General features: G+C 40.7%; 1 protein-coding gene across 1 annotated transcript in view; it reads right to left on the reverse strand.

Annotated features, from left to right (window-relative positions):
• The window catches only part of DTHD1 (death domain containing 1), a 124712-nt gene that overhangs the window by 15042 nt on the left and 94249 nt on the right, over positions 1–15421 (reverse strand). The window contains exons 6-7 of the mRNA XM_077477662.1: positions 11485–11643; positions 5557–5846 (exon numbers count right to left, since the gene is read on the reverse strand). Coding sequence (XP_077333788.1) covers positions 5557–5846; positions 11485–11643 — 449 coding nt within the window. The remainder of the gene's footprint in view (positions 1–5556; positions 5847–11484; positions 11644–15421) is intronic.

Raw genomic sequence — 15421 nt, forward strand, 5'->3', positions numbered from 1 at the left:
TGCAGGAAAAAAAGTTTTTAAATCACTTGCGGCTAAATTGTCGGGTCTCCGTAATACAGAGAACATTCAATGAGTGTTCTCTGTATTAGCCGACAATTCATTCATTCATTGATTAAAAAAAAAAAAAAAAAAAAGCATGGGGTTCCCCTAAATTCAATTACCAGGCCCTTCAGGTCTGACATGGATATTAAGGGGAACCCCGTGTCAAATTAAAAAAAAAATTGACGTGGGGGTCCCCCTAAATATCCATACCAGACCCTTCAGGTCTGATATGGATATTAAGGGGAAACCCGCATCAAATTTTTAAAAAAAATTGACGTGGGGGTCCCCCTAAAAATCCATATCAGACCCTTTATCCGAGCACGCAACCTGGCAGGCCGCAGGAAAAGAGGGGGGGACGAGAGAGCGCCCCCCCCCTCGTGAACCATACCAGGCCACATACCCTCAACATTGGGAGGATGCTTTGGGGGTCTGTGACCCCTCAAAGCACCTTGTCCCCATGTTGATGAGGACAAGGGCCTCATCCTCACAACCCTGGCCGTTGGTTGTGAGGGTCTGCGGGCGGAGGGCTTATCAGAATCTGGAAGCCCCCTTTAACAAGGGGACCCCCAGATCCCGGCCCCCCCCTGTTTGAAATGGTAAGGGGGTACAAAAGTACCCCTACCATTTCACAAAGAAAGTGTAAAAATGGTTAAATAAGACAAACACACTTTTGAAAAATTCCTTTATTAAAAATGAAAAAAAATTAAAAAAAGATTCCAGCGGTGCTAATCCACTCTTGCTATCCAGCGACGAATCTCCGGGGTCCAGCGATGGATGATCATATCCAGCGACGGGGGATCTCTCAGTCCAGCGCTGTCCATACATCCTTCTTCTGTCTCCATTGCGGAGACACTGCAGAGATCCCAGCGCTGACGTTTCTTATATTAGGAGGGTGGGGCCCCCGTCACCTGACCCCGCCCCCTCTGACGCTGGTGAAGGGAGTCAGGGGTTCCCCAGTGACGTATGGGTGACCCCGCTCCCTCTGATGTAACGGAAACCTGCGTTACATCAGAGGGGGCGGGGTCACCCACACGTCACTGGGGAACCCCTGGCTTCCCTCTCCAGCGTCAGAGGGGCGGGGTCAGGTGACGGGTGGCCCCGCCCTCCTAATATAAGAAACGTCAGCGCTGGGATCTCTGCAGTGTCTCCGCAATGGAGACAGAAGAAGGATGTATGGACAGCGCTGTACTGAGAGATCCCCCGTCGCTGGATATGATCATCCATCGCTGGACCCCGGAGATTCGTCGCTGGATAGCAAGAGTGGATTAGCACCGCTGGAATCTTTTTTTTATTTTTTCATTTTTAATAAAGGAATTTTTCAAAAGTGTGTTTGTCTTATTTAACCATTTTTACACTTTCTTTGTGAAATGGTAGGGGTACTTTTGTACCCCCTTACCATTTCAAACAGGGGGGGCCGGGATCTGGGGGTCCCCTTGTTAAAGGGGGCTTCCAGATTCTGATAAGCCCCCCGCCCGCAGACCCTCACAACCAACGGCCAGGGTTGTGAGGATGAGGCCCTTGTCCTCATCAACATGGGGACAAGGTGCTTTGAGGGGTCACAGACCCCCAAAGCATCCTCCCAATGTTGAGGGTATGTGGCCTGGTATGGTTCAGGAGGGAGGGGGGGCCGCTCTCTCGTCCCCCCTCTTTTCCTGCGGCCTGCCAGGTTGCGTGCTCGGATAAAGGGTCTGATATGGATTTTTAGGGGGACCCCCACGTCAATTTTTTTTTAACATTTGATGCGGGGTTCCCCTTAATATCCATATCAGACCTGAAGGGTCTGGTATGGATATTTAGAGGGACCCCCACGTCAATTTTTTTTTAAATTTGACGCGGGGTTCCCCTTAATATCCATGTCAGACCTGAAGGGCCTGGTAATTGAATTTAGGGGAACCCCACGCTTTTTTTTTTTTTTTTTTTTTTTTTAATCAATGAATGAATGAATTGTCGGCTAATACAGAGAACACTCATTGAATGTTCTCTGTATTACGGAGACCCGACAATTTAGCCGCAAGTGATTTTAAAAGACTTTTTTTCCTGCACAAATGACACTTTGTGCAGGGACAGTTTTAAGCACCAGAAACATGCGCCCCTTCACAGGCATACTATAGATACCCCCAGCTACGAAATTTAAAGGAATATTACACTTTTATTGTTTCACTTTAATCATTATTAAAATCATTGCTCCTGAAAAAACTGCCATTTTTAAAACTTTTTTTTGCATTGATCCATGTCCCCTGGGGCAGGACCCAGGTCCCCTAAAACTTTTTAGGACAGTAACCTGCATATTACCCTTTAAAATTAGCACTTTAGATTTCTCCCATAGACTTGTATAGGGTGTTTCCGGCTTTTCGAATTTGCTGCGAACAGCCCAAATTGTTCACTGTTCACTGAACAGGCGAACAGGCAATGTTCGAGTCGAACATGAGTTTGACTCGAAACTCGAAGCTCATCCCTACTCAAGATGGCCATGACCAGAAATACTAGGTGATTTTCAAAGATATTTCTCAGCAAAATAAAGCATTGAGACAGGGATAGATAAGGAAGTTTGTTCTAAATATTAAAAATGAATTAAATAGCGTTTATGGTTTGTGGTGCAGTAAAGAACCACATTAAAGACTAAATATTTTACACAAGTTGGAACCTGTCTTTACTATGCTAGTAATTGTTAGTTGTAGTACACCTGCTAATAAATGTTATCAGTAATTAATCTAAGAATTTTGTAATTACCCACATTTTTACAAGGATTTTCCTTAATATATAGTCAAGCTGTTCTCTTTTTAAGAACGAAAGAAAACTTCTTCTCGCACAAATAATGCAATCAATTGTATTTATTTATTTATATTTTCATTGAGCATATACCTTAAAGTCAAAATTAAGGCTACATTTTTTAAATGCCCCTCAGATTGTTAAAAAAAAAATCTCTGTCCACAATACTCATTTTCAGTCCAGAGCTGTCCCCTGAAATACATATTCTCTGCTACAAAATGTCTGCAGTCTTCCAAGTTGTAATTCTCAGCATTACTCAACACAGAGGACTGAGGACAAACTTTGAGTTCAGGGTATCATGATGCATTGCATTTGCTTTGTAATATTGCATCACTGAGGACCATATGGCTCAGGGAAGAGAAAAAACTCTTTGGCATCACATGACCTGCCTGAAGACTTAGTAAAATATAGTAACCCCTTCTGCCCCCCCAAAAATACTGCATAACATACTTATGGGAAGCATCATGAGAAAAACTTGGGGGGGAGGGGGACATGAAGCCTGGAATTGTGTTTTAAACAAAACAAATCTAGACAAAAAGAAGTTGAATTTCTTGCATTAGTACCTTACTGTACATTGGGTAAAATAAGTATTGAACGTGTTACCTTCTTACTAGGTAAATATATTTTGAAAGGTGCTATTGACATGAAATTTTCACTACATGTTGGTAACAACCCATACAATTCATACATACAATGAAACCAAAAGTTCAGAAATTAAGTTATGTGTAATAAAATGGAATGGCACAGGGAAAAAGTATTTAACACATGAAGAAAAGGAGGTGCAAAAAGACATAGGGAGCCAAGACACCAGCTGAAATCTATCAGTAATTAGAAAGAAATCCTGCCACCTGTCAGTGAAAATGAATATCAGCTGGTTCAATCTCAACTGATGCCCTATAAAAAGGTGCCTCATTACCAAGGTGTCACACAAGAAACATCTCATGATGGGTAAAAGCAAAGAGCTCTCTCAAGACCTTTGCAACCTTATTTTTGCAATACATACTGATGGCACTGGTCACAGAAGGATTTTTAAACTTTTTTTAAATGTTCCCAGTAGGCACTGTTGGGGTCATAATCCAGAAGTGGAAAGAACATAATTTCACCATAAACTGGCCAAAACAAGGTGCTCCTTGCAAGATTTCTGACAGAGGAGTTGTCCAAGAGCCAGGGACCACTTGTTGAGAGCTTCAGAAAGACCCGCAATTACAGGTACAATTGTTTCAAAGAAAACAATAACTAATACACTCAACCACCATAGCCTGTATGCACGCTCACTACACAAGACTCCTTTGCTGAAGAAAATGCATGCTGAATCTCATTTAAAGTGTGCTGTACAACATTTAGACAAGCCTGTGAAATGCTGGGAGAATATAGTCAGGTCAGATGAGACAAAAATTTAACTCTTTGGATGCTATAATATACACCATGTTTGGAGGTCAAATGGCACTGCACATCACTCCAAAAGCACCATACCAACAGTGAAGCTTGGAGGTGGGAACATCATGGTGTGGGGCTTTTTTTCAGCCTACGGTACCGGCAAAACTTCATATTGTTGAAGGAAGGATAAATGGAAAAATGTTCCAAAACATTCTTGATAAAAATCTGCTGCCATCTACCAGGATGATGAAGATGAAACGAGGGTGGACACTTCAGCAAGACAATGATCTCAAACACAAAGCCATAGAAACTCTCAATTGGTTTCAAACAAAGAAAATAAAGCTGTTAGAATGCCCCAGCCAATCATCTGTCTTGAATCGAATAGAAAATCTATAGGAAAGAACTAAAGAACTAAACTAAAGAGTTCATAGAAGAGACCCACAGAACCTTCAAGATTTGAAGGCTGTTTGTGTGTAAGAATGGGTCAAAATCACACCTGAACAATGCACGCAACTAGTTTCTCCATACAGGATCTTGAAGCTGTCATTACCAACAAAGGATTTTGTACAAAGCATTAAATAAATTTCAGTTAGCAAGTTCAATATTTGTTCCCTGTGTCATTCCATTTTAATACACATACGCTATTTTCTGAACTTATTTGTTTTGGTTTATTTGTATGTATGGATTGTATGCATCGTTACCGACATGTGGTGAAAATTCCATGTCAATAGCACATTTATTGTAGAAATATATTTACCTAGAAAAATGGTAACAACTTCAATATTTATTTTACCCACTGTATATAACCACCTTTACCAGCCATAACCACCTGATCACACTTGCATAGTCATGAACATTATTTGGAATATTCCTCTTTACAAATCTTAGCCCATAAATAAGCAAGCCTTATAAATATATAAAACATTCCAGCATGAGTGCAGTAGACACAGTGAGAGCTGATGTAAGTATTGACTCCACACTGGAAAGCTACAAACCACAGTCAAAGTAAGTCTAAGGTCTGCATTCTTATTTCCCGTAAGTCTTGAGGAGGGCAATTGGGGTGGGGGTTATTATCAAAGTTTTTCCGCCAAACTTCCTTTTTTTAAATGGGCTCTAAAAGTCCAAAACTCACACTCTGATGATGTTCACTGCTGCCTCTCACATACAAAAAGCCAGATGTACAAAATATATGTATATATAAAAGTACTAAATGTTCTTTTAGATCCACCAATCACACTCAGTCCTACCTTATAAGTCAAAATGTTGTTTGTGATGCAGAAAGGAAGCTCATAATTAAGTACTACACATGACATACAGCCTACTGCCCATCTACTGAGATAACATTGTAATAGAAAAATGTTTGCTCACCCGATGCTGATATGTTGCCACAAAACTGAAAATGAATTTGGTCTCCTTCTTGAAGAGCTATTGCTTCAGTGGGCTCAGGTGGTCCAGTGTATCCAGTTTCTGTCAAAGCTGAGATTTCCCAGTTTAATTCCTTAGAGGGAACCAGTTCTACAATGATGTTGTGAAAGTTGTCTTTCCTTTTATACAAAACCACATTGACCATTGTGCTGTGTATAGCAAATTCCAAACTATGAATAAATTTAATCAAATGTGGGGCATCCATAGCTGAAGACAGACGAACTATAATAAAGCTAAAACATACAGTTATCGATTAAAAATTGCTTTTAATCTTAATCTTCTAATAAACAAGTTGCTAAAATCTCTCAAACAATACATTTTTTGTATGAATGTATGACTGTTTATGCATGAACAATGTTTAAATCGTAGTAACCGAAAAAAGACTACTTAGTATTTTTTAGAAATATTATTGCTTCATCATCCAACTAGTACATTGACAAAGATTTTTGTGTACTTTTGTATTGTAGAGGTTGCATGTCCCCCCAGTAATAAGAGCAACTTAAATAAAGATTTGACTGCTTTAGCATAGTTTGATTTTAAATAGGACACAGTGGGGGTAATTTCTGAGCAGCAACATCCTGTGTTAAAGTGTAAGTAAACTCTCCTATTGTTTTCAGCCAAGGAAGCTGCCATCTTTGCCTCTGATTAATCTTCAACTATCATGATGCTCCACATGTGATCAGTTATGACACCAGCCATTGGATGGTTTGACAGTTTGGTTGGGAGCACAACCAATGAGAGTGTTACATTTCCGGCATGTGCCAGAAATTAAACTGTTTTATGGATGGATTTACTTCTACTTTAAGGCTTTGGATTTCTCCAAAATTTGGTATTATCCAAGTAAGACAAGTACATCATGTCTGACAAAATAAACTCACTAATAGCTATTAGATAATAGGAGGAACGAAACATGCAATTTAAAGAGGAACTGCAGTCTTCTCACATCATGTGTAATAAAAACATTTGCCATTCTGAAGTTTCCTTCCAACCACTTTGCATATTATTTTAAATATACAAAGATTCTGTACTTGCCAAATATGCTGCAAAAATCTCACTCCACTGAGTCTGGCTGCAACCATTTTAACTGTAAGTAGAAGACACTGCTGCCTGCTCACTTCCAGGATTCACACAGACACACGCCTCCAGCTCTGCAGCTCTCATTGGCCCCCTTATGACTCATCCTCCCCCCCCGCACTTCCTGGCAAATTCTCATGAGAGTGAGAGAGAGAGCTGTGAATGATGTCATAAGCCTAGGCTTTTTACCAGACAAGAAACAGGAAGTGGGCTGTATAAGGTATTTACTGGCAGAAAAAAAAAAATGTTTTACTATCCAAATTTAAAACAACAAGGGCACAAGATTTAACCACTTCAGCCCTGGAAGGATTTGCCCCCCAGCCCATTTTTTGTGATATGGCACTGTGTCGCTTTAACTGACAATTGTGCGGTTGTGCAGCGCTGTACCGAAACAAAATTGACGTCCTTTTTTCCCACAAATAGAGCTTTCTTTTAGTGGTATTTGATCACCTCTGCGGCTTATTTTTCTGCACTATAAACAAACAAAGAGCGACAATTTTGAAAAAATAGTTTTTTTTTACTTTTTGCAATAATATATTTCCAAAACAAAAATATAACAAAACACATTTATTCATCAGTTTAGGTCAATAAATATTCTTCTACATATTTTTGGTTAACAAAAAAAAAAAAAAATCGCAATACACATATATAGATTGATTTGCACAAAAGTTCTAGTGGCTACAAACTATGGGGTAGATTTAGGGACTTTTTTCTTTTTTATTGTTTTTTACTAGTAATGGCAGCAATCTGCTAATTTTTAGTGGGGCTGGGACAATGCAGCGGACAAATCTGACCCTAAATGACACTTTTTGGGGACCCAAGATAATTTTACATTGATCGGTGCTATAAAAAAAATGCACTCATAAATGTTAAAATTACCCTGGCAGGGAAGAGGTTAATACTAGGGGGCGATCAAGGGCTTAAGTGTGTTCCCTGGGTGTGTTCTAACTGTATGGGGGATGGGCTCACTGGGACATGACAGAGATCACTGTTCCGATCACTGGGAACAGTAGATCTCTGTCATGTCTCCTGGCAGAAGGGGCATCTGCTTGTTTACGCTGGCATATCCCTGTTCTGCCTCTCTACTAGGCGATCACAGTGCATGAGCAAGAGGGCACCGCTTTTGGCGCGCGCCCGCCCACAACTGCGACTGCGTGAGCCACCGTACAGGTATGGCGATTTGCACAGGAGAGCCGTCCCGCCGCCGTATAATGACGGCGGCTGGTCGGCAAGTGGTTAAAGCGGAGCTCTTTTAAAAAAAAAAAAAAAAAAAAGTCAGCAGCTACAAATACTGCAGCTGCTGACTTTCAATAATCGGACACTTACCTGTCCCACCCCCTACACTCTCCAATGACAGTCACCGGCACTCTACTCAGTGAAGACCAAGAACTGAGCGATCCGTGGCCATGTGTTTGCTCAGTTCTCGGTCTTAGAGACAGCAGGGGACAGATGCAGCATCAGAACAATGCTGCATGAGCCTAGGTGAGTATGAATGTTTGTAAAATATATAGGCACTGATGTTGGACATGAAGGCCTGGCTTAAAGACTGCTCTAATTCATCCCAAAGGTGTTCTATCAGGTGTCAGGAGTCTGTGCAGGACAATCAATTTCCTCCACTCCAAACTCGCTCATCCATGTCTTTATGGACCTTGCTTTGTGAACTAGTGCATAATCATGTTGGAACAGGAAGGGGCTATCCCAAAACTGTTCCCAAAATGGTAGGACCATGAAATTGTCCAAAATGTCTTGATGTGCTGACGCCTTAAGAGTTCCCTTCACTGGAACTAAGGAGCCAAGCTCAAACCTTGAAAAACAACCCCGCACCTAATCCCCCCCCCCCCCCCCACCAAATGATTTGGACCATTGCACAAAGTAAGGTTCATAAAGACATGGGTGAACATGTTTGGGGTGGAGGAACCTAACTGACCTGCAACCACAACCCGATTGAACACCTTTGGGATGAATTAGAGTGGAGACTGTAAGCCAGGCCTTCTTGTCCACATCAGTGTCTGACCTCACAAATGCGCTTCTGGAAGAATGGTCAAACATTCCCATAGATACACTTCTAAACCTTGTGGACAGCCTTCCCAGAAGAGTTTAAGCTGTTATAGCTGCAAAGGGTGGGCCAACTCAATATTTAACCCTACAGACCAAGGCTGGGATGCCATTAAATTTCATGTGTGTGTAAAGGCAAGTGTCCCAACACTTTTGGTAATATAGTGTATATTGGGCACAGCCTGAGTGGATGAGTCCAAGAAGGCTGCTGTTTACCACTCATGTGAGATGTGATAAGGGGAAAAAAAAGGCCAACCTTTGAAGTGGAATTACAGTAACACCAACACAACACTCAATACTTAATATATTTCTTATTTTTTAAATCCAGTACATTTTTCTATTGAGATTTAATACAATGAACAAAGAAAATTTCAAAACACAGTACCTACAAACTACCCAGATACAGTCCCATTACACATACCATCAACAAAACTATGAACACCCCCCAAAAAAAAGAGAAAAAAAATAATAATATATATATAGATATAGATATATATATATATATATATACACAACAACAAACGCCCCAACCAAAATTTGTCATTTGTATCCCTTACCCCCCCCCCCATACTCCAATCCCTCTCTCTGTTCCCCCTCTTTTGCTTTAGAGCTCCTTCCAAATCGGGGCCTAGAGCATTCATCCATCTTCTCCAAATCTCAAATTTCCCTTGACAAACTTGATGCAGATAAATATATTTTTCTTTTAGTATGCTTTCTTTTATTTGCATTCACCATGAGATCCATTTTTGTGCTATCAGCATAAGAGCTTGAAGCAAACTTCTTACTATTGAAATATACAGTAAGTGAAATTCGGAATACTAGATTTCTCTATTAGATTTAATAAACATTTGTCAGGTTCTAATGGTAATTTTATTCCAAAGAGACTATTAATAGTCTTGATTATGCTCTGTCAATATCGGTGGAGTTTAGGACATCTCCATAGCATATGTATTAAATTTTCAGGGGCTCCTCTACAGCGAGGACACAAAGGGGAATCTCCAGGACTATAATACGACCTATGTAAAATAAATAATTGTGTTCATTTTTGCGTAGTGGACAACGATACACTAGGGACCACAGACAGAGCCATTGTCCAATAATTGTCCATTAACAGTCCCAGGTCTCATTCCCACTGAGCCCTAAGGGGAGATCTACAGAATCTTGAAACGTATTATGTAGTACCCCATACAGTCATGATATAAGACCCTGCTTATGCCCTCTAGCATCTAATAATGATATTATTGTAGAATGATTACGTTTGAATTCAAAGGAATGGGCCTGAGCCTGTATGGCGTGCCTGAGTTAAAAGTATTGGAAAAACCTTTGCTTTGGAATTCCATATTCCTCCATTATTTGAGCAAAGAATTTTAAACTGTCATTCTGAAATAAATGCTTCAAATATCTCAAATCATGTTTTTGCCACAGCTTGAACCCTTCCAGTTTCTAAAATTCCTCACAGTTTACATTATTCCATATTGGGGTATAACATATATAACCTGTAATATTAGTAATACTTTTCATTTCTTGCCATACTTTAGCAAAAAGTTTGCCTGTCAAAAATCCTTTATCCCCTCGCAAGCTATTTGTCTCCAATAAGGGGATCAATGTATGTTCCCTGCATAACGGCAATATATTTCTATATATAATATTATAGTGTATATATAGCAGATGCCTTGTCTACTAATGTATTAGTGCATGAGGGTTATTTAAAAAAAATGAAACACCATAATCCACTATAGTTTATCAACTACCACATGGTGCCTTAGTTCATGGTAAAACGTATATTTTAGTGGTCATTACTACAACATGAAAAATGTCAATGGACTTTCAGGCTTGAAAGTGTTTTTTCCTGATGAATTCTTGATGACACAATACATATTATAGAGTAGCATAATATTCATTACCACGCCCCAACAGTGTGAATCCAGCCTAAGGCCACCTTGTGAGTTATAGTGCTGTTTATTCCAAATGTCAGCCCCAATGCTCAAGCACAAAAAGATATACCTTGCACTGCAAGGTGAAAACATTGGATGGCTACCTTAAAGTGACAATAAAGCTTAGTTTTTTTTTTTATTTTGTTTTTTTAATAACAAACATATGATACTTACCTCCACTGTGCACCTTATTTTGCACAGAGTGGCCCCCCAATATCCTCTTCTGGGGTCCCTCAGCGGCAGATCCTTCCCACGTTAGATATCCCCCTAGGAGAACCACTATCCCGAGGGGGTTATCTTGTGGGCGCGCACCCCGGTCATTAATTCGGCGTCCATAGAAACCGAATGTATGACTCGGCCCTGCCCCCTGGATCATTGGATTTGATTGACATCAGTGGGAGCCAATGGCTGTGCTGCTATCAATCCATCCAATCAGGACCTAAGACAACAGCTTTTGCTGGTGTGCTGGTCCCCGGGATGAGATAGCAGGGGTACAGGTAAGTAAAACGGGGGCTCGGGGGGCTGCAGCATTACAGGAGGTTTTTCACCTCAATGCATAGAATGCATTGAGGTGAAAAACCTCGAAGGTTTACAACCCCTTTAACATAATTAACATCAATAGGCTCATGTGGGGAATGTGAAGGGGCCCTAAAAGTCAATAATGATTTATAGAATACAAGGAATGACTGTTGTGCTAAGTCAACTTTAATAGTCTTGCCTTGCGTTTATCTGCTCTCAAAAGTTTTGAATTTCAATCATACCTATAAAAATGCAAAATAATGTCATATAAGTGAGTGGAATAGTTTACCTTTGTAAATGTTCACTCATTTCAAATGAGACAATTCCATTCTGCACATTCTTCACCACAATGTCATCCAAGACAATCCACTGATCTTCCTTTAATGCCAGCAATTTCAGAAATTCACTTGGATTATCCCCATGCTTCCTTACCGAGGCACTGACAGCCCTGTAATATAATAACAGGGTATTTGTGGATTTAACCAAGTCATTTACAAATAAACAAAGCTTTCCATCTGGAGATAATATTAAAATCCTAATATTGAAAGTGATTTGAAGTATGAAACTTAATAATTATATTTATGTGTATAAAATCCTCTGAGCAGGTGGCTAATATTCACATTTACTTTCCAAATTACAGAATGCATTGAGGACAGTTGCGGTGGAGGGCAATGATGGTAAAACAAAAGCCTTGAATTGTTTTTATGATGATTTGCTCAGTGATGGAGCTGACAAATTCAGCTTTAATCTAATTTTCTAAAAACAGGCAACATCTCAATGGAAACAACAATTTATTTTATTTTTTTAAATTACAGGATCCATACACTCAAAAATGATATTTTAGTTTTAGCGTGATCATGAATTACAAACAAATGTTTGTGGCTAGATCCTCTTACCTGAATTGCCAAGTCTGTTTTTTGGTATTGACCATTATAATGACTTTTCAATTTCCCTGTCATATATTTTTAATAATATAAAATGAGCTGGGGGAAGCGCTGAGGCTGCAGCTAGAGAAAAGAGATTCCCGGGCATGAGACTATTGCGTGATTTAGCTCAGCAGCATCCACTTATAATAACTAAAGTTTTAGATGAACTCTACTTTAAATATAATGTTGATGTTCAACCAAATATGATATGTGATTTATAAATGTAGCTTGTTGGCTCAAGCTCTAGTTTGTTCTATTTCTTGGATTGCACAATACTGCTATATATCCTAGCTCTGTCCTTTACCTCACAGTTCTCACAGTTGACTTACAAAAACTGGAGAGTGCAAAATCTGGTGCAGTTATGCATGGTAGCCAATCAGCTTCAAATTTAGCTTGTTCAATTAAGCTTTGACAAAAACAAAAAAAACAAAAAAAAAAACTGGAAGCTGGTTTCATGCAAAGCTGCACCAGATTATGCTTTCTTCAGTTTTAGTAAATCAACCCCTTTGTATGTTCTTCTGTTACAGTCTCCATAAAAAAAAAAAAATTAAAAGTCTAGCTGGATAAGCAAGTCACCCACATAATAGTAGTTTATATTTCAGAGGAACCCCAAGTTTTTTTTTTTCTTTTTTGCATGAAGTTCCCCCTTAAAATTCATACCAGACCCTCATCACACCGCAAAAAAAGAAAAACAGTGTGGGGTCCCCCTAAAATTAGAACCAAATATTTATCCTAAAAGGCTCTGGTATTGATTTTAAGGGGGTCCCAAAAGCAATAAAACAATTGCCCCCCCCCCCCAAAAAAAAAATCCACACCAGTCCTTTATCCACTAACCTCCTGAGCAATACTAGGCTACATGCCCTCAACATGGGGTGGGTACCTTGCTAGGAAGAACTACCCTGGCAAAGCAGCCTGCTATCATATTGATGAAGTGAATGCTGTGACAAAGTCCTTTATTTAGAAAAAATGCTTATGATGTTTTTACTGTACATTATTAATTGCATCATCCAAAGATGTAGATCAAAGTCAATCATTATGAATGACGATCCTGATAACCTAAAAAAAAATCATGCAACATGTTCGCTTCTGATGACCGCTCATTGGGTATAATAGCTCCTGTGCCTGCAGGTGAATATAAACAAATGGATGAAGTAACCTGGGTAATGTCATTGACCAAAAATGAACATGACCAATTTCCTGTAGGTCGGTGATGCCAAAGGATGTGTCAGCAATTTGGTGTGTTTTTAATTTCTCGCAGATCAGCACGTAGGAGTATTTTTTTTTTTCTGCCAGGTGTTGTCATTTATTGTAATTGACATTGATCAGCATCACAAAATTTTGTGATTGATTATAAATTTACATTGTGGTATATTTTTTGTTTAATAAAGAGATTTTGAATGAGTAATCAGGGGGACTATATACTACTTACATATTTACAGGGTGGGGCAGTATCTGGGGGGCCTTTTTTTTTTAATAGGGGCTTCCAGATTCTGAAAACTCTTCCCTCTGCTGAACCCTGCAACCAGCAGACCAGGCTTTTGGGACAAAGTACCTTTTCAGAGGGTACCTGTCAGCGATCGCGCCACCCACGGCGACTAGCCAACCATGACGTGTGTTCCTTGACTGGGGTATAAGGGGAACTAAAGGAATCATTTTCGTTACATCTCCCCCTTCCAGATGACGCACAGCTGAGCCTAAATGGGTCAGCTAATGCGTCTACATGGAAGATTCCCTAGGTTGGAGGTTAAGGTTCCCCCAACTGAAGCTTGACACCGTGACATTTCAGCCTGTCCCCTTGCAGATAGGAAAGGGCGACCCCACCCCTCTCTGACTGATCCTAACATGTCTGAATCAGGATCGGCTAGCAGATTGTCCTGCGGATCCACTTCATCCACTAGCCACTGACTACCTACTGAAAGGGTACAGGCAAATTTATCATTGTGTGCTGTCATCATTCTCAGCCATTGGCCCTGGCCATCTGGGGGTACTCTATTAGCAAGCACACCCAGATGTTTGAGCCTGGCATAAGGCCATCCCTGGGTGGTCTTGGCCTGGTTCCATGGCCTGGGTACCAGGGCCTCCACTCTTTGGCCTGTCTCCCACACTTTTTCTCTTTCTGCCTCAACAGAAGGCCTGCCAGCACAACCCCTGAATTCCTCTACGCTGACACTAAACATATCAGCCTGTAGGAACGCAGTGTCATCAGCTGCAGCCTCTGAGAGGGCAGATTCAGACGGGGTTAGTTTCCCCCCCCATAATCATGTGGCTCTTCCCCTGTCCTACACAGCAACGAATCCTCAATCATGATACTCATGAATGAATGAATGAATGAAATACTTATATAGCGCACAATGCGAACTGAATCGCCTCTAGGCGCTGTGGCGAGCTTTGATCATCTGCTAAAAGAGGAAGGTCTTGAGTTTTTTCCTAAAAGCCAGGTGATTTTCTTCCAGGCGGATGTTTATTGGTAGAGCATTCCATAGCCGAGGCCCTTGGACAGCGAATCTCCGATCCCCCTTGGATTTATACCGGGCTTTGGGCACGAGGAGGAGGTTTTTGTTGGCTGATCGAAGACTGCGGTTTGGTGTGTAATGATTTATTTTCTCCATTAGGTATTGCGGAGCTTCTCTATGCACGCATTTGTGGGTGAGGCAAAGGGTCTTGAACGTGATCCGATTTTTTACGGTTAGCCAATGTAAGCTCCTCAGTGAAGGAGAAATGGATTCCCAGGGTTTTTTTCCTGTTATCAGCCTTGCCGCCGTGTTTTGGATCAGTTGTAATCGCGCAAGTTGATATTGTGGTAATCCTATGTAAAGCGAGTTTGCGTAGTCCAGTCGTGAATTAATGATTGTTCCAACTACCACTGCTTTGTCATTCTTTGGGATAAAAGGGATGAGTCTGCGAAGCATGCGCAGCAGATGGTGAGATCGACTGACTACTGCTCCTATTTGCGCATCCATTGACATTTGTGCGTCTAAAATAACCCCGAGACTCTTGGCTTTGGTCTTTGGGGAGATAGTCTGCCCAAAGACGGTTGGTGGAGACCAGGAGGTTTTGGTTGCGGGCTTATGATTTGGGTGTAAGATAAGAAGCTCTGTCTTTGATTGGTTCAGCTGGAGGGAGTTGGTGGTCATCCAGTCCTCTATTGATTTGAGGCAGTTTTCAAGTTGTTGTTGGTGATCTTTTTTTCCATTGATCCGGAAATAAAGTTGCGTGTCGTCATAGCTGTGTGGACAGAGGATAAAGCCACAAAACACTTTATTCTGCCAGGGGTCATCCTCTGACCCGTGTCACACTCTC

This window comes from Lithobates pipiens, unplaced genomic scaffold, assembly GCF_037356315.1.
Source record: "Lithobates pipiens isolate NorthernLeopardFrog02 unplaced genomic scaffold, aLitPip1_a1.2 Scaffold_13, whole genome shotgun sequence".
Classification (NCBI taxonomy): domain Eukaryota; kingdom Metazoa; phylum Chordata; class Amphibia; order Anura; family Ranidae; genus Lithobates; species Lithobates pipiens.